Raw genomic sequence first — 25,290 nt, forward strand, 5'->3', positions numbered from 1 at the left:
TCAACCCATGCATGTGTGTGTATGTAGTATGTTGACATGCACACTCATGAATACCTTAATCTGCAAATAACCAGATTATGTTATTCATTTGAAGCATTAAACATGTTTTTTATTACCACAAGTCACTACTTGCATACATACATGTTCAGACTGGCCCTCTTGCACAATAAACTCTTAGGTTATTGGTCAACTAGGAACGATTGTAGATAAATGAATTAGTTAAATGTTAAATTCAGTCCACTTTTTACCTTAAATTCATATTTAAGGCAGTTTAGAAAACATAGTTATTTCCTTTGTTGCTAAGATTTATTGCTGAGAAGATAAATACCTCTGGGGGTATTAATACTAGTTCTTAGCTGGAGCAGTGACTTCCTGCAGTCTTTGCTGGCTTCCTGGTAACCTCAGGGTGATGACTACACATTCTGAGAAGTCTTTGCTCCCAGGCAAGAAATGGCCTCACACAACTTGTCAAATCTACAGCTCTTTTTTTTTATATATATACAGAGCAAACAAATTACACATAATGTGTTTAGATACCACTGAACAGAGCCAGGCCAGTGTTTGTGCTAAGCTAAGCTAACCAGCTGCTGGATGTAGTTTCATATTTGCCGTACAGTTATGAGAATAGTAATCTTCTCATCAAACATCAGGGATTGAGCACACTCAAATTGTTGAACTACTCCTTTAAATTGAACAAGAACATTCCAATAAAAATGATGGTCTATAATGTTGGAGCATTGCATGTCAATATGTAAAGAACAGTATTGTGTTTTATTGTAAGGTTACACTGGGCTTTACAAATAAAATTGACTTTCCTTGACATAATACTGACAGTACTATATGTATAATATTTATCTGGCAAGCCATATATATATATATTATCTGTATGCTGTATGAAATCACTATATTAAAGCACCTCAGATAAAATGTATTTACCTTACCTGCTTAGTTAATAATGTTTTAGGTAGTAAAAAACAACAACATTTGGGCATACGTTAATCCTTGTATTTGTATTTAAAACTACCTTATATATGTGTATATGTACTGTACAGTATACATACACAGTTTGAAGAAATGTTTATGTTTTATTAACCTTTTAAATGTTTGTCATTGTGATTTTGACCTAGTAATGACGTTAATCTAATAATGACAGCAGTTCCACTGTTATGATTGTAGGAAATTCAGATAAACGTTATTCATTATGCTTTTTTAAAAATGTTTTTTCAAATGTATTGATGAATACATATTTTTGTGATTTATTTTGTGACATGCATTTAGGGCACTCACTCCATGTTATTTTAATACAAATTGTAGCACTTTAAGCCAAAGCATTAAAAAAAGAGAGATAAAAATGTGCAAACATTGCTCATATGGTTTTGAAAAAAACACCCAATTAGCTTCTTCTGTTATGAAACCAATTCTACATGAAAAGAAGGCATGAAGGGAAAGAATGATTGTTTTTGTTCTGGCTGCATCAGTAGGACAAGAATGAATACAGAAATCCTTGTGGCACAATAATAGAACATTGGAGGTCTATTGGGTTAGGTGATGGTGTGTCTGTGTGTGTGTGTGTGTGTGTGTGTGTGTGTGTGTGTGTGTGTGTGTGTGTGTGTGTGTGTGTGTGTGTGTGTGTGTGTGTGTGTGTGTGTGTGTGTGTGTGTGTGTGTGTCTCAGGGAGCAATTAGTTACACAACTCCCCATCCAGGCTTTAATATTTGAAGCTTGGAATTGAAATGTAATCAGTGGGTCAGTTTCCAGGGGTTGAAACAACTGTTTAACAGTAAAGGGGGTTTATAAAGGCGACTCCTCTGTCTCTGCCAGGATCACAGTGAGGGGGAGTTTGGACAAGTTGGGCTAAGGTTTTTAAAGGGCAACACACCACCCCTACCATGGCTGCTGTTTGGCATGCCAGTGTGGTACTGTGTAACAAGTGTTGAATTATTCACTAAGCATTTCCACATTCCTACTATAAAAAAAATAAAAAAATCACCTTTACTTTATTCTCTCTCTCTCTCTCAGGATATGCATTAAGCATTAAGGTAATGGTAACTAACTCCCTCTCTAAGGCTACAGTCATCAGGCCTGGTTAAGTATAATTACTGCCAATTAAAGTGGCAATGCACAATGGAGTCAATGGAGCGATTGCGACCGATACAGCTTGCTCCATTGTTGGTAGCAGAGTAGCTTAAACAGATATACTGTAGAGGACAATGGTCTTGTTAGAATTGCAAACATCTAATGTATACTAAAGTGGGCTCGTCCCCTCAAGCTACTGACTGCTAATGTGTAGATAACAAAAAGATTTAGGTAATGTGCAATATGGATGTAAAAGCACAAACATTTAATTTGTGCAATAAAAATAAACAAACTGCCGGAGCTTAAGTATTGACTTTCGATCGCAAAACTATGCAAATAGATGATGTTTAAGCTGAAACAGCGGATGATGTTTACCTCTAAAGAGATGGAGTCGTCTTTCACTTTTATAGCTGTGCTGTTTTAAACTGTTGCTTTAAGAGCTGGAGCTGTGTGTTCAGGAAGCTGCAGCCCACTTAGGACCTTCATCTTCCTCAGTGACAGTGATTTTCCAATTATGCTGTCTTTGGAAGAACACTGGGTGTCTGTGGGGGTGTGTGTAAGGCCAATGTGTGCGTGCGTGTGTGTGTATGTGTGTTTATGTGAACACTTGGACAATATGTGTGATAAATGGAGGGGCAGACGTCAGCAGCCTCACAGCACAGCCTGCAACCCCTCACTTCCTCCAAGTGATGGAGATGAGGAAATAATGAGGCCGAGTTCTGCTCTATGTGTGTGTGTGTGTGTGTGTGTGTGTGTGTGTGTGTGTGTGTGTGTGTGTGTGTGTGAGGGTGAGGAGTAATGAAATCTCCTCTTCATCCTCGCCCTTAGACAGTGGCGTCTGCCTCAGCTCATCTCCTCTGTAATTCATCTCCCTAGAAAACAAGCGAGTCACACACCACTGATCCAAACAACACCACCTAGAAACCAACCATTAGAGATGGAGGCAAAGCACCGGCAACATGACGGAGTTCTTTTCTGGTTTTCGGCCTAATACCTTTTCCTTTGTTTGGTTTGGACAAAGATGATGATGTGAAAGCTTCTAACTATAAAGAAAGGAATCTGATGTTTCTCATATATATAAAAAAAAAAGTTAATCCAATCTACTTCACACTTTGCGGTAGTATTGCGAAAGACCCAAAGGAGTCCCGTTTCAAATTTGGTGCAATTTTAATATTAATTAATTTTGAATTAACAAGCGATAGCGCTTTGAAGCAACGTGGGCGGGGCCACAGTAGAGCAGGTGACCTGCTGCTGGATGCACTAATGTCACAACTGAACTATTCCTTTCTTTCCCTTGAGTCAACGAGCGATGAGCACTTCAAGCAGCAATTCTGGTTCCATTCAACCCTCCCGACAAAGCAGCAACAGACCTTTTCAACGGAATTGTCAGCTTATGTCATTCAAATAAACTGCAGCAAGAAATTCATTGGGACACATTAGGAATGTTAACATTTACAACTGTGAAACCAAAAGGTCAGTGAACTATTCTTACTATAAGAATCTCTGAATGTGTGTATGTCCTTCGCATATCTTGAGAACCGTAAATCGGATCTACTTCACACTTGGCGGATGCATTCTTGGGGACCCATGGATGTGGTGTGCCAAATTCCATGCATTTTGAACATTTGATGGTTCAATATGAATCAACTTTGAATAAACAACTTATAACACTCTGTGTAGGAGGTGGGGGAAGGGCTTCAGGGCTTTGCGAACTGAGTCAAGCATGTCGTCCATGTGAGACATAATACAGAATGTGAAAATGTACTGCCTCAAAATAAATTCCACCTATTATGTTGTTGTATCTAAGCAAATAGCAATTTCCATTTGTTATTTGTTTTCTACAGCAGGTTGACTTCCAAGGTGCTGACGCTTGTTTGACTACTAACCATAATGTCTGATGTACAGCACACTGTGTTCCTATAAAGAGACAATAAAAATGGCATTTAAACGTTCTAGCACACAGTAAATCTCCAACAGTGACCTCATACGGTAGCAGCAGGTCTGAACATTACTTTAAAAAAAAAAGACATCATACATTTATAAAGGGTTCTGCTCTTTCTGTATACCAAACTAGATACTTTCTTTGTTTAACTGATACTCCATGGTTTGATGATCTCTTACTGCGTTATTTCCTGCCGCAATATCCTGTTCAAACAGACATTACATCATTTTAAGAGAGTAATGAAAACATCTGATAATGTCTTTAATGCAGTGTTCTGTATTGAAGTAACAATTCATTCAATCATTACTGATCCTCTTTATATTTTCCATCACCTCATATCACCATAAAATGTCTCTTAACATTTCTTGTTTCATTGTGCTTCTCTTGTAATACCACAAAACCAAAGCTCTGCATGATATTCATTTGTTTTAACAATATTATTCACACATTTTTGCCCTCTATCCTCATGAGACTTCTTCAAATAGCATCATATAATTTCACAGGCAGTCATTAAATTTTCTCTTATATAAATAGTAGTAGAGCTCAAGATCAATATCCTCATTATTCCCCATCATTCACACTGTATAGTCAGATCTTGTAATTGGGATATTGTGGCCTGTATCCAAACATATAAATAATAACTAGCAGTCAGTACATCATCCATGGCCTTTCCCCTCCTGGAGAGAAAAGGTTAAAAAACAAAAAGCAGATAAGAATGAAATGCTGCCCAAGATAATCACATTAGCATACACAACACAAACACACTAGTATGTTTTAAGCTCCTAATAAGGAGGAAAAACTCAGGCAGGAGACGAGGTTGACTCCACTACACTGATTAAGGACCCCTCCCCCCCAGAGCAAGTCCTTGAAAGAGTAATGGGCAGTCGTGAACTGGCTTTACCTCCATTAACCAAACCAGCAAACATTTACATAATGTACACATAATGTGCTGATTCATTCTGTCCTGATTCAAACAAGGCTCAGATAACTCACCGTGGCTGCTTCACACCATTCATCACAGCAGGTCATTTACATCCAAAAGCACTTTAGAGCCGCTGCACATATATCTTTGTCTACATACATTATGGGATCTTTTCAGAAGATTGTATAATACATCACCTCGTATCATGAGATCACATCACTGAGGTATCAAGATGGTATTCATCCGCCATTTCTCGCACACAATTTTTTTCTATCCCAAATTTGATGATGAAGATGTCCTGTGTGGCTTTGTATTGCTTGGTACAAATAGATGTTATTAGAAAAATGAAATATTTCACACCCATTTTGTTTTATTACTTGTTCTCAAGTCTGTTTGTTTTTTTACAGTCCAAGAACATGGAAGTTAGGTGAATGAAGTTAGGTGCGCTTAACCCTTCCCTCAAACAGCAATGATCCAAGGTCTGTCAAGGTTGGTATTCCTCCACATGTCAAAGCAGTGTAAATAGTGCTGTAGTGAGTGTGAGAATATTTATTTTCAGCCTTTCCAAAACCAAAAACACAGTGGCCTAACTGTAAGAAATGGATTAAAACTGTGTGTTTTTCTTGACAGAAGTAGCAACAGCAACCTAGCAGGGTGATGGGGTTAATGAACAATTGAGCATAGGCCTTCTACAACAAGTATCCAGCTGTGCTCCGTAGACGCTCATGCAATCATTTGAGATTATCTTCATTTTCAGGCTGGTGTTGTTGGCTTTAAACCATGTAGTCGTGGTTAAACGTTGATAATGTGATTGTGATACCCTTTATCCTGAGAGGTTGGAAGAAGACATACGTTTCTAAAACATCACGTAAAAACCTAAGGGGCTAACATCAGCAGAGTATGATAGCATAACATGAAAACTAGCGTTAGCACTTTTATACCATGCTAGCTACTGAATGTATACACATGCTGCTTTTGCTTTTAAATGGTTGTTATAATGAATAACAACCTATACAGGAACAGTGTTTTCATTGTCTTCCATCTAATTTCATTGTCTTCCATCTAAATCACCATGATGTGGTAGTTCACTTTTACACTGTGATCTGTAGGCTTTAGCTTCATTTTTTTGAACCTGTTTTCTGTGCTGAATCAGTTTGACATTGTGTGACTCTTCTGTCTGCTTCTTTCTGAATTAGCCTATTTGCTTTTCCAAAAAAATGATATTTATCCAGGGAGTGCATAAGTGACAGTGTGGGCTCCATGGTAGCTCTGACAGCTTGGCCGTGTAGGAGTGGGGGCGGGGCTTAGCAAAGGGTCAAAATCTATATTAACAGTTGTTGTGAATGTTAGTGTTGCCCAGGGTCTACTCAATCCCCCTGACCCTGAAAAGGATAAGAAGGTATAGAGGGTGGACTTGTGAATGGATGGATTGATCTGTTATCCATAAAACTGTCAAAATAAAAGCTTTATTGTATATAACTAGGAGATAGTCCACCAGTTTACAATTATATCTTCCTTCAATCTGAGTCATAACTCAAAGTGTTTAGCCTGCAGTACAGACTGCTTCATCCAACTGAACCCACTAATCGATAGGCTCCCTTGAGATCACCATACTACGCACTACCCTCTGTACATTGCACACCCAAATTTATTACTAAGTCAGTTTAAAAGAGCCTCTCCGTGCTATATAAATTAAAGCACAGGGTGCAAATGTCAGTAATGATGCGTTAAAGGAGTCAATATTAACCACATCATGCCACAGTCAGAACTCGTTTTTTGTCTTCCTGTGACTCAGTGTTTCTCCGAAAACCCTCTGCCCTCTCTAGCTCTGCACACACATTTACTCAGTCACCTTGCAGCAGGGCGGTGCGAATTGGACACCTGATGAGATAGGAAGCGCCAGTTATACTGACCGACTGGATAAAAGAAAGCCAGCATGGCCGCTAAACAAACACCATCAGCGGCTGTTTGGTCTCTGAGCTCCTCTATGAACTCCATCGGTGGAAGGCAAACATGGAGCGGACACACTTCCCCAAGTCGGCCTCATACCGCATGCTGCTGCACAGTGTTGCACAGCTGAGGAGGCATATATGCCAAGACAAGTTAAGCCTTCGACATGCGTGTGTGAGTCAGGACCTCACTGGTGGGGTGTGTTCATGCATAAAAGCATGTGCTTGAACCCATTGGGCAGCCTCTAATTATGTTTCCTCTCGCACGCATGAGCGGACAAAGAAATGGACACACACATATTCACACGTTTCTAATCTAGATGAACGCCGCTGTTGCCAAAATATAATTCAAGCTCAGACTTTAGCCCGTGCGCTGCCAAACACACACAAAACACACAGTATCCTCGTTAAAATGCTCTGGCTTCTGCAAGAGCAGCGTGGAGTAAGTCCTGCCCGCAGATAACACAGAGAGAGCAGGCTATTGTCTGTATTCTAATCCTTCTTTTGAGGGAATGTAGTGAGAAATATCAGGGAGGAGTGAGGATGTGTGTGAAAGCTCCAGTAAACTGATAGCTACAGTCCAGTGGGTTTGTTTTCTCACAATTCAGTATATGCATCGCCTGATTCTTACTATTTCACAGCCACTGACAAACTGGCAGCGGCTGACTAGGCAGACCGCATTAATATCATCTGCACAACATTAGCATATGGACAAACAGTACAAAGTGTTTTTTTCTTTTCTGTGAGCTCCAGAAAAACTTGGCTGCATTTTTTTTGGGTCCTTTTTCTTTTACTTTTCCGCAATGCTTCTCTGTGTTCTCAATTTATTCCGTTTTGCCAGCGTTGTTAAGACCGTTTTAAAGTGAGTTTTTAAAGTGCTCCTTTATCACAACCTGTACAGTAAATGCTGACCTGGACTGAGCAGGTTTAAAAGGCACAGCAATTTGTTCTCCATTTGTCCATCAGGTGAAATCATTCTGCTTCACTCTCTCTGAGTTAATTTGACAACCGCTGTTTGGCCAGAAATAATTGACTTGGAGGTTGTATTGTTTATCAGTGGGAAGTTGAGTTATTTATTCAACAGATAACTATTAGGGTTTGCAACCAATTACTTTTTTTTTTTTTTTTTTTTTTTTTTTGTAAATAATTTGAATAAATTGAGCATTAACTAAATTACAGGTCCACAGAGCCCCAACAAACAATATAAAACATAGAATCAAAATTAATCAAATGAATATATCAATAAGATAAAGTATGTATTTCTAAAACTGGTGATTGCAAGAATGAGACATTAGCAAAGTAAGTTCATTACCAGCATGCTGTAAATAGCTTCTTTTTTTATAGTTTTTTTGGTCAGTCTTTTCTGTGACATTTCCTCCTGGCCACCTCCATTCTCCAAATCTCTTTTAGGTTTATTGTGCTGGCGTTGTCAATGGACTCTCTGAGCCTGACATAAGCTGGCCCTGCAGAACTCTTGAGCCCTCCTCGATCAGTCGCTCAATGACACATAAGATGCTCCTGCAAAATTAATGGAGCTGAAATTAAATGGAAACTTTGAAAAGACTTGTAGGAAAAATAAAGTGAGCATTTTAAGCTTAAGAATCGATCAGTGTAGGAGTTGGGGAAAGGTTATTTATTAACTTTGCAAAGGACTTTCCCCTCAGAGATTAATGCAGACAAACGCAGCTGAACAGTCAGCAAATGTGCTTAGATGGACTTCAGAGCTTTGTAAATACGTTAGCTTTGAGCTGGCTGTGTAGCTAATATCAGCTCCTCTGGGCTGCAGAGGTCAGGTATATTACCGACTCTCAACTCTACAGAAAACTTTTTGCTTTACGTTTGTCTGTCTGTTTAGATTTAGCCACATATTTCCGTTATTATATTTCCCATGTAGAATGGGGAGTTCAGCACACTTTGATCTAAAAAAAAATAAAATAAAAATAAGACCTCTATTGTATCTTGAAAATTGAAAACAAAACCTTTGATTCCAAGAAGCAGAAGCAAATAAATGAAAACCAACGAAGCGACTGTAGAAAGATCATTCAGGTTACAACGCCTCTTGTTGTAAAACACGAGGCTCTGTGTCTGGTTATATAGAGTATTTTTCCCTTTGCAGTTATGTTGCCGTCCATTGTAACTGCCAGAGTTATTTCTAAGACACAAACAGAGTGATAAGAACAGAGACGCACGTGCAGCATACATCTGAAAGAGACAGCAAACATCAATTCAAGGTGTTGTTGTTGGGAGGTCCAGCTCCAGAACACCAATTTCACTACTAATTAAAAAGCGTAGCTGCAAACCACTAAAAATAGCATGTACTGCACAGGCCCATCAATTAAATTCAGCCCCGGGGGACAGCTATAACATTGCTCAAGAGGAGTGATGTGTTCTGCTGGATGTGCAACATAGCACAAAATGCTAGCTAATGAAGTACACACATACTGTGCTACAAGGCCAGATGCAAGGACATTATCAGGGTAGCAATTTAAAACCACTGTGTAAAGAATGCTTAATAACCTTCATGTTATTCAATGTATGAAGTTTTCTGTCCTTCATGTTTCCTTTACTCCCCCTTTGTTGAAGCATTGTACTTATATCAGCATACATGTTATAATAGACTATATTCCTTCTATATTGTATTTTGATGTTGTTTTGCTAAATTATTATTACTTGGTTTTCATTATTACTATATATTTACTAGTATTGCATCAGTGTGTGTATATTACATATACTGCACATATATACCACCATATACTTTATTTTGTAATGCTTATAATGATGTATCTTTACTTATACATACTCCACACATCATGGCTGCTGGAGCTGCACGATTATCAAAATTTATTTTACACAAATATTTGTGTGTTCTTTTGTATATATGTTAATGCTTTTTAATGGCATTTCCTATTTCTTCAACTTCTCCTTTTTATCTTAATTTCTTTGATTTAAATAATTCTTCATCTGTTTGATGTTTTGATAAATTCTCATCTTATTTATGACACCTCAAATATATAGTATGAAACCTCTGAGCTCAAAATGAAGCTCTCCGTTTCTCCTCGGGTCTGTCCCTGATGTGTTATCTGGCTTCATTTCCACGTCTGCTGCTCCTCGGGCTCTTTAATACAGCCGAGGTGAAATGGTGCACGGAGGGAACGAGGTCTCTGACTGTCAGCCACAGAGATACATTCAGCCTCTGCTCCGCTGCTCGACTGTGGCCTTCCACAAGCTTTCTAAACAGGTTTCTATTCCACAACCTTTGCCCGTGTCAGTCCACATAAACAGATACAAGGCTGTGGCTCACACACATACAGAGAGAGGAAAGCAAAAGACAGAGACAGGAAAGAAAAACATGGGCAGAGGAGAGGCTCATACCAGACAGAGAGACCAGTGTTGCCACTCTGCGATGCTTTCAAATGAAAGTAGGCTTTACTAGAAACGAGTAACGAACTGGAAAGAGATCAAGTGCATCTCATTTAGTGCAAAATGTTCTGCTCCACTACCGCTTTCTTTCCTCTGTGAATGGAAAATTGGATATTTTGCAACAAATTAAGAGAGAGGTCATCGATTATATTAGATTTATATTAGATAAAGCATGTTTTTACTTTGCAGCGTGGCATAAAAAAGAAAAGAAAAGAGAGTCCAGTGATGGAGTGCTACTGAGAGCGGAGACTAAAGCAGAAAGGAAATTTTAAGGAGGCGGCTTACAGATCTTTCAAAGGCACCAAACACTAAATTTTAAATGTAGCTTAGCAGAGTTATTTTGAAGCTGAAACAGTAAGAGTGGAGACTTTCCCTTGATACCTTAGTCACAGGATATAAACTCCCACTTGTAGGAGGTTTTCTGAGGGTCCAGGCTGCCATGAAAGGGCAGCGGCTCCCATGTCTCGACAGGTCACGAGGTGAAATAGGACGATCAACGCCCAGTCAATAAAAACAATAATAATAAATCACAGTTTCCTTTGATGAATGCTAATGAGCCTTCACCGTTTGTCGAACAGATGCTGTAAAAATAGAGAGGTTGCACTTACAGTGGATGGCTTTGTGAGGATAATAAAAGCGTTTTGGCTTAATTAACATTCTCAGGAGAGCGCAGGGGTCTCTTCAGAGCTCTACCGCCGAATAATAACTACATTTTCATTCAAAGCAGAAATGTGAGACGGTGCTATATCGGGCTGTAAAGTTTCATGTTGTTTCACACTGATCAGCACTTTATGGTTCATTTCCCAGAATGATTCATTTCCTAGCACTTTGGATTGGTTTTATAAAAGCATAAAGACACTGGTTACGGTTTAAACGCTAACTGTGCTTTGCTAGGCTGCTAAGTGACTTTGTTGCAGAACTGTGAATAGACACCTTTTCAGGGTCATGTTTGTCTGGAATAAATCCTTGTAGGGTATTAGGAAGGAGACAAAGCGACACAGCGGCCAGTCATTCGCACAATAACACAGATAAAGACTCACAATAATCGACTTATCATTTTCAGTGTGCCTCACTTGGATGTCTTTGTAAACCAGGAAGAAACACATTTTTTTACAGTCATGTACATTATTGCACTTACAGTAGACATCCACCCTGATGGACTTGATGGCCGGGGATCCGAGGCCGTTCTCAGCCTTACAGTAGTAGCGACCTCCCTGGGTCCTCTGGATCTTTGCGATGTGCAACGTCTCGTTGAACACACTGGAGTCCTGGAAGCGGTCCGACACGCTGCCTGCTGTCTTGGTCCATCGGATCTGTGAAGAACAAAGGCCAGGGAATGACTTCAGGTCTGATTTAGAGGAAGGGGTCCGACGCAGCTTCGGGTAGAAAGTAGATAAACTGGTTAAATCAAAATGGCACAAAGACAGTATTCAAATTCTAGCCATGGCCACCGTTGGCACGGACAAAAAAAGGCGCTAAAACTTTTTAATTGTAATTAAGTAATGGTAAAAGTAAATGCAGCATCATATATATACATCACTACTTTCATCAGTATTCCAGGGCAGTGAGTTTCACTTCTTTTTAACTGAAATATTGTTTTATTTTTTATTATCAGTTTCTTTCTATAGCTGTAAATGCTACCCTCGTTATGATTATGCCCTTTGAGGATGCAATGGAAGCAGGCTTTTAATGTGAAATGTCTTTGAAGGAAGTGTTGGAATCATTGACAGTGGTTAAACACGGACGGAAAATCAGCAAACTGGAAGCAACTGGTGAATTAAATCTCTGCTTTTATTTCTGAAAGAGACTCAGAGCATCTCCCTCAATCAAGTAAACAGGTAAGGATGGAGGAAGTGAGTTTGCATCAACACCAAACAACATCAATAACCATAGCTGGAGGAATAGTTACTGCGCTGGAGAAAGAAATTGTCCACCGCATAGGCCTCCATAAAACCACAATGTGTTTTCAAAGTAATTATTTGTCTAAGGATTAAGCAAACAAGATCAAATGGGTTGATTTGTTAATAAGTTAGCTCTTACTAAGCTAAGCTAGTTGGCTGCTTACTTTAGTTTCATATGTATCTAACATATATGAAATCAGATCAGAAAACAGGCTTGTTATAGAAACATAATGAAACAGAGCTATGGAACAAAGGACATTGGAAATAAAGGCATGTCTAATATGAGTCTGTTCCAAGAAATGGTTTGTTTGTCTCTGTAGGTGAGGTAAAAAGAGGAAACTATCTGAGAAGTTGCAGAAGATTAGAATGAAGTTATTGTATGCTCATATGTTATATTGTCTTGTGTTGTCGACAATATTCTGTATTTTATTGAAATGCACGGATGCCTGATGAAGAACATCCAGTTTTAAAGCCGTTGTAATGTTCTGCTGTGAAATGTCGTCGTACAAAAGAGGATATGAGAGCAGAAAATCTTCCTCTAACCTCTTTTTTTCCTCCATTCCACACGAGGCGACACCAGCGTGGCGTTCTCAGCATGACTACCTTTCACTGACTGATGAGACCCAGTTAGCCCATGGCATTGAGGTGTAATGAAAGGTGAAATAGTGTTACTCTCCAACATGAGGTTGTAATTGACTCTCCATCATCTCCATCTCCTGTCCTCATTAACGCATGCAGCATGAACAGGTACTGTGACAACTCTGGCCTGGGGGCCACGCAGCACGGAGCATAAAGCTCTGTTCAATCCCTCATCCTAAGGAAGCAGCGGATGGACTGGCTTTGCCTGCAGAACCTCACATATCTCCGTCTACGCGGGGGGGCATATCTCCACACTGTATGGTGATAGCATCATTTTGGATCCTGATAACATCCCATTTTGCAGAGATAGCATCAGATGGAACAGGGATATCGCTACATGGAGGGATGAAGATAGGGAGCACAGCGCCAATCTCTCTGGAGATTGGCGCTGTGCTGCTGAAGCTGTGGGTGTTTTCACCATGGCGACTCCAGCCCCGAGGACACGGCAGCAGAAGTTCGGTCATTTTCCTGACTGACAGCAGAAAGGAAATGAAAGGGCTGGTGGCCCCAAACCTGATAATGGTGCCATATTCCAAATGCTTTTTCTTATTGTGTGTGTGTGTGTGCCCAGGGCTAGAGGATGACAAGGAGAGGAATTCACATGCAGCAAAAGTTTATCAGAGGAGTTTCAGATTCTCCGTCTTGCTCGGGGTGTTTACCGTTCGGAGTGGCAGAAATAAATTAGCTACCCTGAAACTCAAAGAAAGTGTGCCGGCTGTAGTTCTCACTTTCATCGACATCTCGCTGGAAGAAAAAAGAGACAAAGTCTGTAGCCAGACCGAGTATCTGTCCCATCCCTTTATACAGCCTTTAAGTGGATATATTGTCATTAAAAATAAATGCCTGTAAATGAATGCACTTCACTGAAAAAGCTTGACTTGGCCTCTTTCAAATGCATCAAGAGACACTGAGAGAAAAGCACTCCATGAAAAAAGCCCAGTGCGGCAATTGATCGATGCTAAAGCCCCATTGTTGTGAAATGTGGAGCCCTATTATAACAGATAGGGACATCATGAGTTCAGCAAAAACAAGCCTCAAAGTTAAATAAGTTATGATTATAAATTAGATGGAGCAAAGTTTTTGGAATTCTGTATCGTTCTCCCCCGGTGCTCCGGATCCCCTCGTGTAAATACAAAGCTAGCTGGTTTATGGCGACCTCAGCAGAATTCAATATTCTCCCAGCTTATACCCCCAGTCATTTTCCTTTGCCTTTTGTGTAAGGAGCTTTGAGTTTTACGGAAAGCGCAGTATCAATAAGTGCATTGTTGGAGTGACGCTAAGAAGAGGGTATTCAAACAACTCTTCATATTTTTCAAAAGAAAGAAAAGTGCTGCTGTTTGTTTCAGGAGGGCATCAGAACCACGTTATTGGTGAGCTTTTAACTCCCCCTGCACCCTGAAGCTATTTTCATTCCTCCGCTCCTTTGACTTTACTCTTCTGAGCACCTCTGCTCACAGGGGGAGTCCTGAAGTGTGCCTGGTGAGAACAGTTTGACCCTCTTCACTCTCCTCGGTGCAACGCAAATACTCTTGATCTGAGAGGAGCGGGTGGATTTGAGCAATATGATAATTGCTGCTCGGAGTCCCCTGACAGCCTGGCTGAGGTTTTTTTTTTTGTGACTATTTGTGCCTGTCCTTTGTCAATCCTCAGCTGAAACTAATAAGGTGCTCTTAAGTATACACTGGGGAATAAGTCAAACTGCCCAAGATGTACCACCACAGCCAGTGTTTTATAGAAGTCATTTATTATTCCTGTCCGTCCTTTGCAATCGTGTGCATATATTATTACCATGAAATGTAAATTGGGTCTGGTTTTCATGTTCACCTCGCATACTTTAGAAAAAAAAAAAAGGAGTTGTGCATATTTTGCATATTAAAAGAAAAGAAGCATAAAAATACGTGACACCACTTAGTTCCACAGGGGAAAAGCAGTGTCAACGCGATAATAACGCCATTCCCTCTTAAATCAGACATCCCAATAGAAAGATCAACATTTGCTTGGAAAGTAGAAGCCCGTATAGATCAGTATCCAACTGAAAAAAACCCCAGCAGTGTTGGAGACCACACATGCTGCGATGTCACGGCAAGAGCTAATTAAAATGCACCCAGTGTCTGTTGTTATGCAGGGATCATATGCTGGAGCACGCGTCTTCGGTGAATCTCCCATAATGCCTGCTGTGACGTTTCCCTCTCCCCTAACAACAGACTGGTTTCTAATTGCTTGCCATCTTTTCTTTTTCCGGCGCTGATGGCGGACTGTGCCGCTCAGTGGTGCAGCCAAGTGTGGCTGAGCATGACAATCAACCGATCAGTAGACGCAACGGGGCGTCCAAATCACAAATTGCGACTCTACAGGTCTAAATGACAAAATACTGGCCTTCGTCAAAAAATAGATGGCAATAAGAAACACAGCACAATGGTCTTTGATATTGAAATAAAGAAAAACAACAGAAATCTGAATATTGAAAAGGAAACACATGCTGAGAAGCATGAAGGTGAAATCAGCATTATTTCCCTTTGTGTTGAACTACTTATAGTATGTTTGAGTGCTGTAGTAAAAATCTCTTTAAAGACAACTGAGTATAAATGACTGCGGGTGCATTGGACAGGGTGTAGTTCAAGGGGAAGCTCTGATACGATGCCCCCTCCGATGCTGCAGTTTGCATCGGAAAAAAATAAAGTTCATAAAAGCACCATCTGCTAAAGACACCAGCACTGTAGGCTCACTGTCATGGGAGCATCCAAAACAGATCACATACTCCAATTGGTCTGTGTAAAACGAAATGTCCCAGGGCCCCGAGGTCAGCTTATTTGTACTCGCTGACCCGTGGCGCTGTGAGTTGAATCTGGACAGCCAATAATTGAAAAAAAAAAAAAAAAAAAAAGGTGTTTGCAATGTGGTGTTGCTGGCTATTGGAGGGAGCCTGGTACTCAAACAAAGTAGTGTGGACATAATGGATGGAGGCCAAGGCAGGAGGGGGCGAGGGGGCAGATGGCTTCATCATCATGGGACTCTTTGATGTCGGTTCACGGGATCAAAGACAATGAAAGAAGCTGGAGGACAGTGACCATGAAAGTATGAACGGATAAAGCTGTATGGTATGTACGTGATGTTCTGGTACAGAGATAAAGGGAGTTTGATGGTGATAAAGACATAAAAGAGATTATCTTTATATTTACATTCAATGTAGGCAGGGCTGAATGTGATACTTATTTTCAGTATTGATGATTCATTAATTGAATCATTAGGTTTCCAGAAACCTTGGGTGACTTCTTCAAATTGCATTGATTGAATTTCTATTGATGTTAAAACAGAGTGAAACGGCAAATCTTCACATTTGTGAAGCTGTATTCAGTTGATGCTTAGCAATTCTGCTTAGTGAGTGACTCGGATAGCAAAACTGTGGTCGATTAACTTCATGTTCATCGACCAATTGATCAATCGCTTAATTGTTTCAGCACTAGATGGAGGGAGATGGTAGAGAAACAGACAGTTAGTGTTTTATTGATATGGAATTTGGAGAGTAGCCGCCATCTAATTGATTTTTTTAAGCATGTCTATATATTTGATTGTGTCCATACATTTTACACCTAATCAATGAATCCTTTAATCTTAAATATGTCCCAAAAAAGTGAAAAATGCTCATCACAAGTGACCTGCTCAACATCCACATGTTAGCATTGCAACTGTGAGCATGTTAGCACGTTGGCTTTAGCATTTAGCTCACAGCAGCTAGCATGGCTGCAGATACTTTGTAGTCCTGTTGTAGTTAACTGATTATCAATATTGTTATCAATGAATTCTATGTTGCTCTACTTATAGATGTACTTAAGAAATACATAGAAGGAAGCCACAGAGCCAGAACATGGACTTGCTAGTGTTTAACGCAGGCATGAAAAGCCGAGTGTGAGCAGTAAAAGCACTGGCCATACTCAGAATTTCTGTCTTATTCTTCTCCTCGGAGAGCCAAGTTCCACAAATCCTTCCAGTGACCTCTGCACCAGACATCTATGACAATTTAACTTCATCGCCCCCTGAGCCTGCCAGATGCCAGCAGTCCCAGTCTTCCTGCACAGCCCTTAGTAACACCTTGAAATGCCAAACCCACGAGGCACAGCAGGGGGGAAAAAAAGCACATATTATACGGTGTGCTGGTGACTGACAGGAACATATATTTATTTGACAATTAAATGGGAAAGGCAGACAAGTGTTGAGCGAGCATTCGTGTGTGTGTGTGTGTGTGTCATTGTGTGTGCGGTTGGATGCTGTATGATTTTATTATTAGAAAGCCTCTGTTTTTTTCTTTTTCCTCCGAGGTGAGTGGGCAGATGTGCACGGGGCTGACAGAGAGGCCCGCTGTGAGGAAGCTGCTGCCTGGTTGGACGCGATCCAGAGACTCCATCAGCGGTGAGGCCTGAGGGGGCGTCTATGTAATTTAAGAAGTGTGCATATTGATAGACACGCGAAGAATTAAACGGTGGCGAAATTGCCAAGTATGGCCCCATTTACTCTGTGGTTGGTCCTTTGTGGTGCTGATGTTGTACTTGGCACAACAGCCCCCTCCGTCTATGTACCATCACGGGAGCCTGTAGTATCTCAAAGTCAGGGAAAGAGACGGAGATCTGGACAGTAATGATGGAGAAAGCAATTTTGTGATTTGCTAATGCAGAACTAATTGAATCCATTTAGAGTGATGGAGCGGTGTGACTTGGCCCCCCTTGTGATATTGTGGCGCAGATGGAGAGAGTGGTTGAAGTTATTGTTGATATGGAAATTGTTTAAGAAAACAAAATTGAGAATGATTTCACAGACGAGTGAAACTACTTTCCCATTAATCTCAGGCGTCTCCAGGGGGGGCGGGGCTTACAGGGCCCAGAATCTTTTACTGTTCATCATGCGTGACTTTTTCTGTTCTAACCCAGATCATAGCCACTATCCATTTTGCTCAGCCCATTTTAGTGGCCAGGTACTAGTAAAGTACAGTAAACAAAACACAACATTTTCTCAGTTACATTTGGTTATAAAAAGCTTGTAAACTACTTTGAACTGGTAACTTCAAATATAGCAGTTGGCAGCTCTGTGTGTCATAGACTGTATAAAATATGGATGTAGTCTCCGTGACGTCAACTACAGGTCCCTGATGAGCCGCTGTGAAGCTCAAAGTGGGCGCCATCTTGGCAGTGACGACAATGAGCAAAGAGATGGATCGCCACGGCTACAGCTCTCCTGTCCGGTGTAAACAGCAGACCATGTGAGCTGGTGTTTTGTCATTACAATTACACATGTACGAGTAATGAGGGCAAATTTGAAGAGTTTTACAGTTTAACTACTCACACTGCACATGTCTACACTGAGTTGAACTAACATCAGTCAGCTAATACTAAGTTTAAATGTAGATATGAGCTAATTCATATTCACTGCCATAGTAACATTCATGTAAATGTAAAAAAACAAAAGACGGAGGACATCAGGTCTCCTTTCCCAGAGGAATAAAAGTTACAGTAACATCTTAGCTGACAGGAATGATCTGTGACATAAGAGATCTTTTAAAACTAGAAACAAAAAGCCTTTCAGTACGATACAAGTCCTGCTTTGAAGAAGTTAACAAACAAACAAACACATGGTGCTAACATTTTGCTCAAGGCCTAGGTAATGCCTATGCTCAAGGCCCAGTTTGTGCATGCTTGGGACTTTAAATAGAGAGACACACACACAAAAGTCCCTGCCAAAGGCGAAACCAAACATGTGTCGATGTCATTAATCAAGACAGGACACAGTAAAAGTGCACTCGACTCTAACCTTTGCAAAGAGCACTGATTACTTTTTTCCCCCCACATATGCTCTCGAAAGATGAAGAAACTCAACTCAATTAAATGCAGAGCTTTGGGGCAAAGAAAGACTCAGAACATGGTCTGAGAATTAATATTTAACTGGAATGAAAAGACGAGCCGTTAATAACTTGCGAGTGTGTTTCCGATGAGGTCGCAAACCCTCGTGTTCTTCAACCAGCATCACAAAACCGGCCGTGGGTCCACTGCCACCTCAGATAACCCCCTCGCCGGCTTCCCAGAAACCACTTGGAATGAGCAGTTCGATGCCACTACTAGAAGGGGGGAAGCTGACACATCCCATAGTCCGGGGAGACGCAGCCGAGACCCGCTGTGCCAGGGGAACTGCGAGAGTCTTATAATGACTCCGTTTCAAAGGAGATCCTGCCTCTCCTGCCACAGCCGTGCAGGGCTTTTGATCTCCCACTCTCTCCTCACCCCTCCACTCCCTTTGCTCTGCTCTGTTTTTCAGAAATTCTAATTAAGAGGGAGATACAGAGATGATGAGTGCGAAGTTGTCCCCCCCTCCGACTGCTAGGGGAGATGAACGGTGTGCCTGAACGTCTCGCTAATTCAAGAGGCCTCACCTTTTCAATTGGAATATGAAAATCAATATGTTCTTCTGCTTTTGGCATCCAGATGGGAAGTGTACAAACAAAAAGGCCCCGTCCATCAATCAAAAGGGGAGTTATATTAATTAATGTAAATTAGCTCAGTTCGGTGTAGAGATAGTGCTGGATTCCGGCTACATTTTTTTTTTTGGAAGCAACATTCGATAAATGTTCGAAAGGTTAGTGTGTGCAAATTCTGCCCGGATTAATGTGAGAACAAAATGTGATGGTCAAGTCATTTGTGGCAGAGCTGACATTTATACCTGCGTTAGTTGGTATTTTGTCCAAGCAAGTAGACGAAATCTTCTTTCTGCTTTTGTCTCACTTTCTGAACATATTTTTCACGGATTTGAATGAGAAACGGGGTTAAGAAGAAGGCTCAACGTGAGCAAATCAACAGCCTATTTTCTTCTGAAAAAGGTGGAAGGTTTTTTTTAATTAGTTTGGATCTCGACAGTAAATAAAAGAACTTGAGAAGAAAAGAAAAAAACTCCCTCTCAGATGTCGAGGACCCATGTGCATTCACATGACCCAGCGTCTTTCCACTGTGGCCCGCTTTCACTTGTTAGCTTTGTGTTTTGGCAGATGTTTCCACTGTTTTGCTTCTGCATTCTAATTAGACTTGGAAGCTTTCATGATCAACACGCAGGTGCACAATACACCCTAAACCATCAATAATTAAAGGATTGAACTCTTCAGCTTGTTTTCAGTGCAGAGGCACTTGGTGTGCCACTCAACGGCTCTAATACGGAATTAAAAGAAAGCTGATGAAGGTGAGTGAGGAAAGGAGAAACAGGCCGATGACTCCCTTGTGTTGCTGTATAGTTAAGTTATCTCCTCACCTGTGGTCTCGGATGCCCCGTCACCAGACAGGTGAGCTCCAGGGTCTCTCTCTCTCTGATGGTGTAGACTCTCTCCGTGTGCCTCTCCTCCTCCACGTTACAGGCATGCCCTGAGTGGATGATGCGTACGGTCGGAGGTGCTGCGGAGGGAAAAGCACAAAGCGTGTTAGCATTCTGATCATCTCTAAAGGAATAAGTGGTTTAGCATCAACAGATTGTGTATTGATTAAGAGGCTGTCGCTGGAAAGAAAAAACTCCAAAGTGTTGTGGCCACATTTGTACGGCACACGACAAACCAGGGATATTTGTACAAGAAAAAATAGAAAACAAAAATTGACTTTTTTCTTTACTTTCATAGCATTCACTTTGGTTTAGCTTTTCAAATATTGCTCGTACCTCAAAGACAAAGTTGAGGGAAGCTACTTTGGGAAAATGATTCACTGCCTGCTTTGTTTTTATTTGAAGTAAGTTGTGAGAGTAGCACTTTCACAGACGTGCACCGATAGCACTAGCGCTGTGGAGTGTGTTGTCACACACTGTTTTTAAAAATGGTGTAAAGCAGGTTTTATTTCTCTTCTTTAATATTGAGCAAGTCCTTTATCTGCCACCTGTGATCAGTTGCACTAAGTTCTAGACTTCAAGTTTAAAGTCTTCAGATCGCTGTACTTTCCACACAACACAAGTTACTGTTATGAGATCGTTTTTCTTTTTCACACTACTTTTCTGACTAATGCACGTTTTACACTGGCATTAAAAAAACGTAAAGAAAAAACATTTTATAAGAACTGACAACTAAAAAATGAATGTGTTTATTAAGAGCCATACTTATGAGTTGTTTCTTATTTTAATTTGAACTAACAAAGATGAAACATTTTTTTGTATTTATCTATGTATACTTAACCTTGTTGCATAACAAGAACTGCAAAATCATACTACTAGTTGGCACTACAAACTTATATAAGTACACTCCATTACTATGCATCCTGAATTTGGCAAAATTGTGAATGGATATATAGCGTCTTTCTAGTCTTATGACCACATAAAAGCGATGCACACATGTCAACATTCACCAATTCCCATAAACCTCTGATCTGCCGCTAAGAAGACGACCCGCTCCACCAATCTTTTCTGATTTTCATTATATTTGATTGACCAATCATTTTGTGTCAATATTTGACCTTGTGACCCTCTACAGTGCTTGCAGACCCTTTCTGATGCACCTTGGAAATAGATCCAGTAGTTGTGACAAAAGCAGTAACCAATCAGTATCCCTCCACTCTGATTCAAAGTGACACTCACTTTGCATCTTAACCAAATTACCCCCTGTGTGTAATCAGCAATAATTCAAATGCAGTGTCAAGTTGATGACCAACTGTGAACGATTGATGGTAGGCTGCAAAAACAAGTCATTTCTCTCATTCCCTCTCCTCATCCTCCCCACATCCTCGCTATGGGGAGACATCAGGAAGAATTTACAACTCGGTCTAATTACCTGCCAGAAGGGTTTCATTACAAAACATTACACATGTACATGTTAAAAAAGAAGAAAATTATCTCAAATAAATCAGCCAAGACTCAAAAACTTTATCATTTTATACTTAAATGTCTTAAGATGACTCACAACATGTACATTTCAACATATCAATACTATATTTTCAAATGTCATTCGACCATATGTAGAGTAGGCGTCTATATTTATATTTTGGAACCCAACTCTTCTTTAAGAACATTCATTTGAGCACGTCATTTCCTTACGTAATGCAATTAGAGATATCAAAATGCCAGAATCTGTGATATGGACCAATCAGACTCACTATTCAGCTGCACAAACATACTAGAGTAAAGAGATGAGGCCAGAAACACTCTCAACCAACAGAATCAGAATCAGAATCAGGAGCTGTTTATTGCCAAGTACGTTACACAGACAAGGAATTTGGCTAGGTGATTAATTGGTGCGTACAGGAGCTAACAAAACACACGGCAATACTAAAAACATCATTTAAAAACAGAAATATGAAAGTTTACAATAAAATATGGTCAAAAGTAAACAAATACGAGTATGTTAAAGCAGGTATATTATATTAACAGCTGTAGTTACTGCACTGGAGTTTCTCTCCCTATTAGCTGACCCTTGTGAGACTGTAAGGACATTGCACTCCGTCCACAACCCAACATGCAGTGGGGCACGAGCGGGAGAAACGAGTCATTTTAGGTAAACCCCCCCTTCCAGTGAGCTGTGGAAGCGCAGTCTCATGTACCCGACCCCTGACAATACCAGCATCTGTTAAGCATTTATTCCTCTTCAACTTACATGATTAGTGAAGAGGTTCTGGGAAGAGACGATTTGGAGAGCGGATACGGGATATGATTAGGAGGAGGACTACAAATTGGTGAGGAAAGAATAAACAAAAAAAAATTCAAGCTGAAATCATAAGGAGTTTCTGACTGCAGTGCTCCTTTCATGTTGGAGGAGCAGCTTCCTGTGTGGGCCTCTCTCTGCAGACTCAGCCCCGGCAGCAGCCTCTAGTTTCTACCTCTATCCGGGCAGCGATGCTAATGAGCGTGGCGACACTCCTCCCTGCCGCTGCATTGGGAGTCTCAGCCAGAGTGTATATAGTTAGCCACGTGCTAACCACCGCTCCCTCCCCGGTACCGACCAACGTGTTTGTCTCATTCGGCTTATTGCCTCGTGGCTGCCTCGTCTCCACGCTACGCAGATTGATGAACGCTGATACGAATGCTAACTGGCTACTCGTAAAAGCCGTGTTGGACCTCTTCTTGGCTCTTATGTCTTCCTCTCTCCATCCAGAGATGAATACACTGGTGGTGAACTCCATAGGGGGGGGATAAGGGCTGGAGAAATAGGCTCAGTGTAAGGGAGCTTCACACAAGGCTGCCACTTGAAACAAAAAAAAAAAGAGCTCGGAAACAAGGCCCCAGGGTGCTCGCCGAACAAAGTACTAATGCCATTTACTACAATGAGCCAGTATCTCCGCAGCATACCATCAGCCCCGGAGGAAAGTAGGGAAACACCCGTAATTAATGACCTCAACTGCTGCAGCAGCTACTGCCAAGGCCACACATACACATACACATACACATAAACACACACTTGCTCTATATGCAGGCAGTGCTAAGCTCACAGCGACAAAAGCAAATAACGCTCTCTTTAAGCATACATAATGAGCACCGTAATGTTCTCGGAGTCGCGCACGTATCCTAGTCGAGCTAAGACCTCGGCTCACTTTGGCCCAAAGCGTGAGCCACAATCACTGTCATTACTGCATCATTTTCTGTTTGTTTAGTTTTCATGAGAGACACTTGATGCGGGCGGTAACTACTCATAGTGTTATTCAGAAAAAGACATCCAACAATGGGTAATGAGACTTTAATGCGCTGGGATTTTGGGGGTTGAACAAAGTGAGATGTCAACGCGCTGACAGGTTTGAGATAAAAGATGTCCTGGTAGAGGAGACAGGTGATAGGAAGAGCTTTGAGTGAACCAGAGCAGGACGGACACAGCGGTCATATCCCATAATACCTTAACTACATCCCATACAAGGTGATTATGGGGATTAGGATTCTGTCTTGTACATTGAGAATGTTATGGTGTAACAGATGTAACGCTGCGATGTCTGTTTGTGGGTCAATAAGAAAGTACAGCACAGTCATTTATAGATTAGCTGCATTTGTGCGGTGTTCTTGGTAAAATTTCTAAAAAGATCATTTGTCTAATTGTTCGTCAAAATATCTTATAACACAACAAAATTAAACACAATAGCCTATTTAGCAACATCTCAGTGAAATGTTGGGACTTGTTTTTAGACAACCCTTTTTGAAAAACATGTTATGTGAAAAAATACTGCTTTTGAAAATGAAAGGCTTATTATGACACATAACACGTCCTAATACCAGTGAAATATGGCTAAAAAATGAGTTTACCCAGCATCTGTTTTTTTATTCAAAAGCCTACATATTACATCTAATTTAAAGAAATCATACCAAGCCAATTATCCCTTGTTACATTGGCAGATATTCTACCCATTAACAAGTGAAAAGTCCTCGTATCCATTGTATTTACGTGGCCTTTTTTTCCTGTGCAGCATATTTTTTACTTCGCATAAATTACATATGATGCTCTAGACTGGATTTCTAATATATCCTCAGTGGTGGAAGGGTATTATCTTTTACATACATGAAAGAAGAAATACTCAAACTGCTTCGCTACAACTGAACATTCTGCATTTATACTAAAAGGGTGCTGTGTGAAGCTTCCTTGAAAACAAACAAAAGTTAAGTTTACGTTCATGTGAAATTGTGCAGCGTTTACATCCTTGATTGCTTGCTGGCATTATTATTCTGTGCTACGTTTGTTGGCGCTTCAACATTTAATCAGTAAAATGTAAAATGTGCCGATTTCCATCCTTGGGCGCTTAAGCAAAAGAACAGAAGTTTTATCAACTTAATGCACTTAAAAGTAGGAGTGCAAAGTTAATGAACCCGAAGCAGTCCTCTAAAACTTCTGTTTAATTAATCAATAATAAACTTTTCTAAAGCACCTTTTCTTACACTACAATAAGTTAAATGAGTGAGTGGTCATGTGTGTTGAGAAGCAAAGCTAACTTGGGAGTGAGATTCTGCTGATGGCACATTTGGATGTTAATTAGACACTTTTTGTCAGATCTTCTTTTTTTTCTGCCGGTTGGGGAATTGGCATCGACAAACGAAGCACATCTGCAACTAACACTGATGTGAGAAGTGCAAAACAGTGCAGGAAAAAAAAATGTTAAGTATTGAGTGGATCCTCGCTGCAAACGAATGCAGAGTTATTCTGAAATCACTTGTTTATTTGCTCAACAAGCACTTGTGATTAAACGGCGTTGTTGCAAATGTCGAGCAAATGTCGAGTAAATGTTGTCACGGAACCTGTGGGTTAAGATTGAAAATTTGCATAAATGTGCATCCCAGGCTGTAGTGTCACCCCCCCACCACTGCACTTCCCCCTTCCACCCAACCATCTGCAGGCACACACATACACACACACACACATACACTTTTTATGGGAAAAAAGCAAGCAGAAAAGCTGCAGGCTAGGAGCTGGAGTCTCAGATGTGCCTCTCTTTTTCATTTCATTATCTCATTTCCATAACAGTGACATCA

The 25,290-nt window shown here is 40.6% G+C and overlaps 1 protein-coding gene across 1 annotated transcript in view; it reads right to left on the bottom strand.

Moving 5' to 3' along the window:
- The window catches only part of LOC129106749 (MAM domain-containing glycosylphosphatidylinositol anchor protein 2-like), a 163,741-nt gene that overhangs the window by 88,035 nt on the left and 50,416 nt on the right, over positions 1-25,290 (bottom strand). Inside the window, exons 2-3 of the mRNA XM_054617963.1 lie at positions 20,131-20,270; positions 11,448-11,622 (exon numbers count right to left, since the gene is read on the bottom strand). Of these exons, the coding sequence (XP_054473938.1) occupies positions 11,448-11,622; positions 20,131-20,270 (315 nt within the window). The remainder of the gene's footprint in view (positions 1-11,447; positions 11,623-20,130; positions 20,271-25,290) is intronic.

Source organism: Anoplopoma fimbria, chromosome 18, assembly GCF_027596085.1.
Source record: "Anoplopoma fimbria isolate UVic2021 breed Golden Eagle Sablefish chromosome 18, Afim_UVic_2022, whole genome shotgun sequence".
NCBI classification, from domain to species: domain Eukaryota; kingdom Metazoa; phylum Chordata; class Actinopteri; order Perciformes; family Anoplopomatidae; genus Anoplopoma; species Anoplopoma fimbria.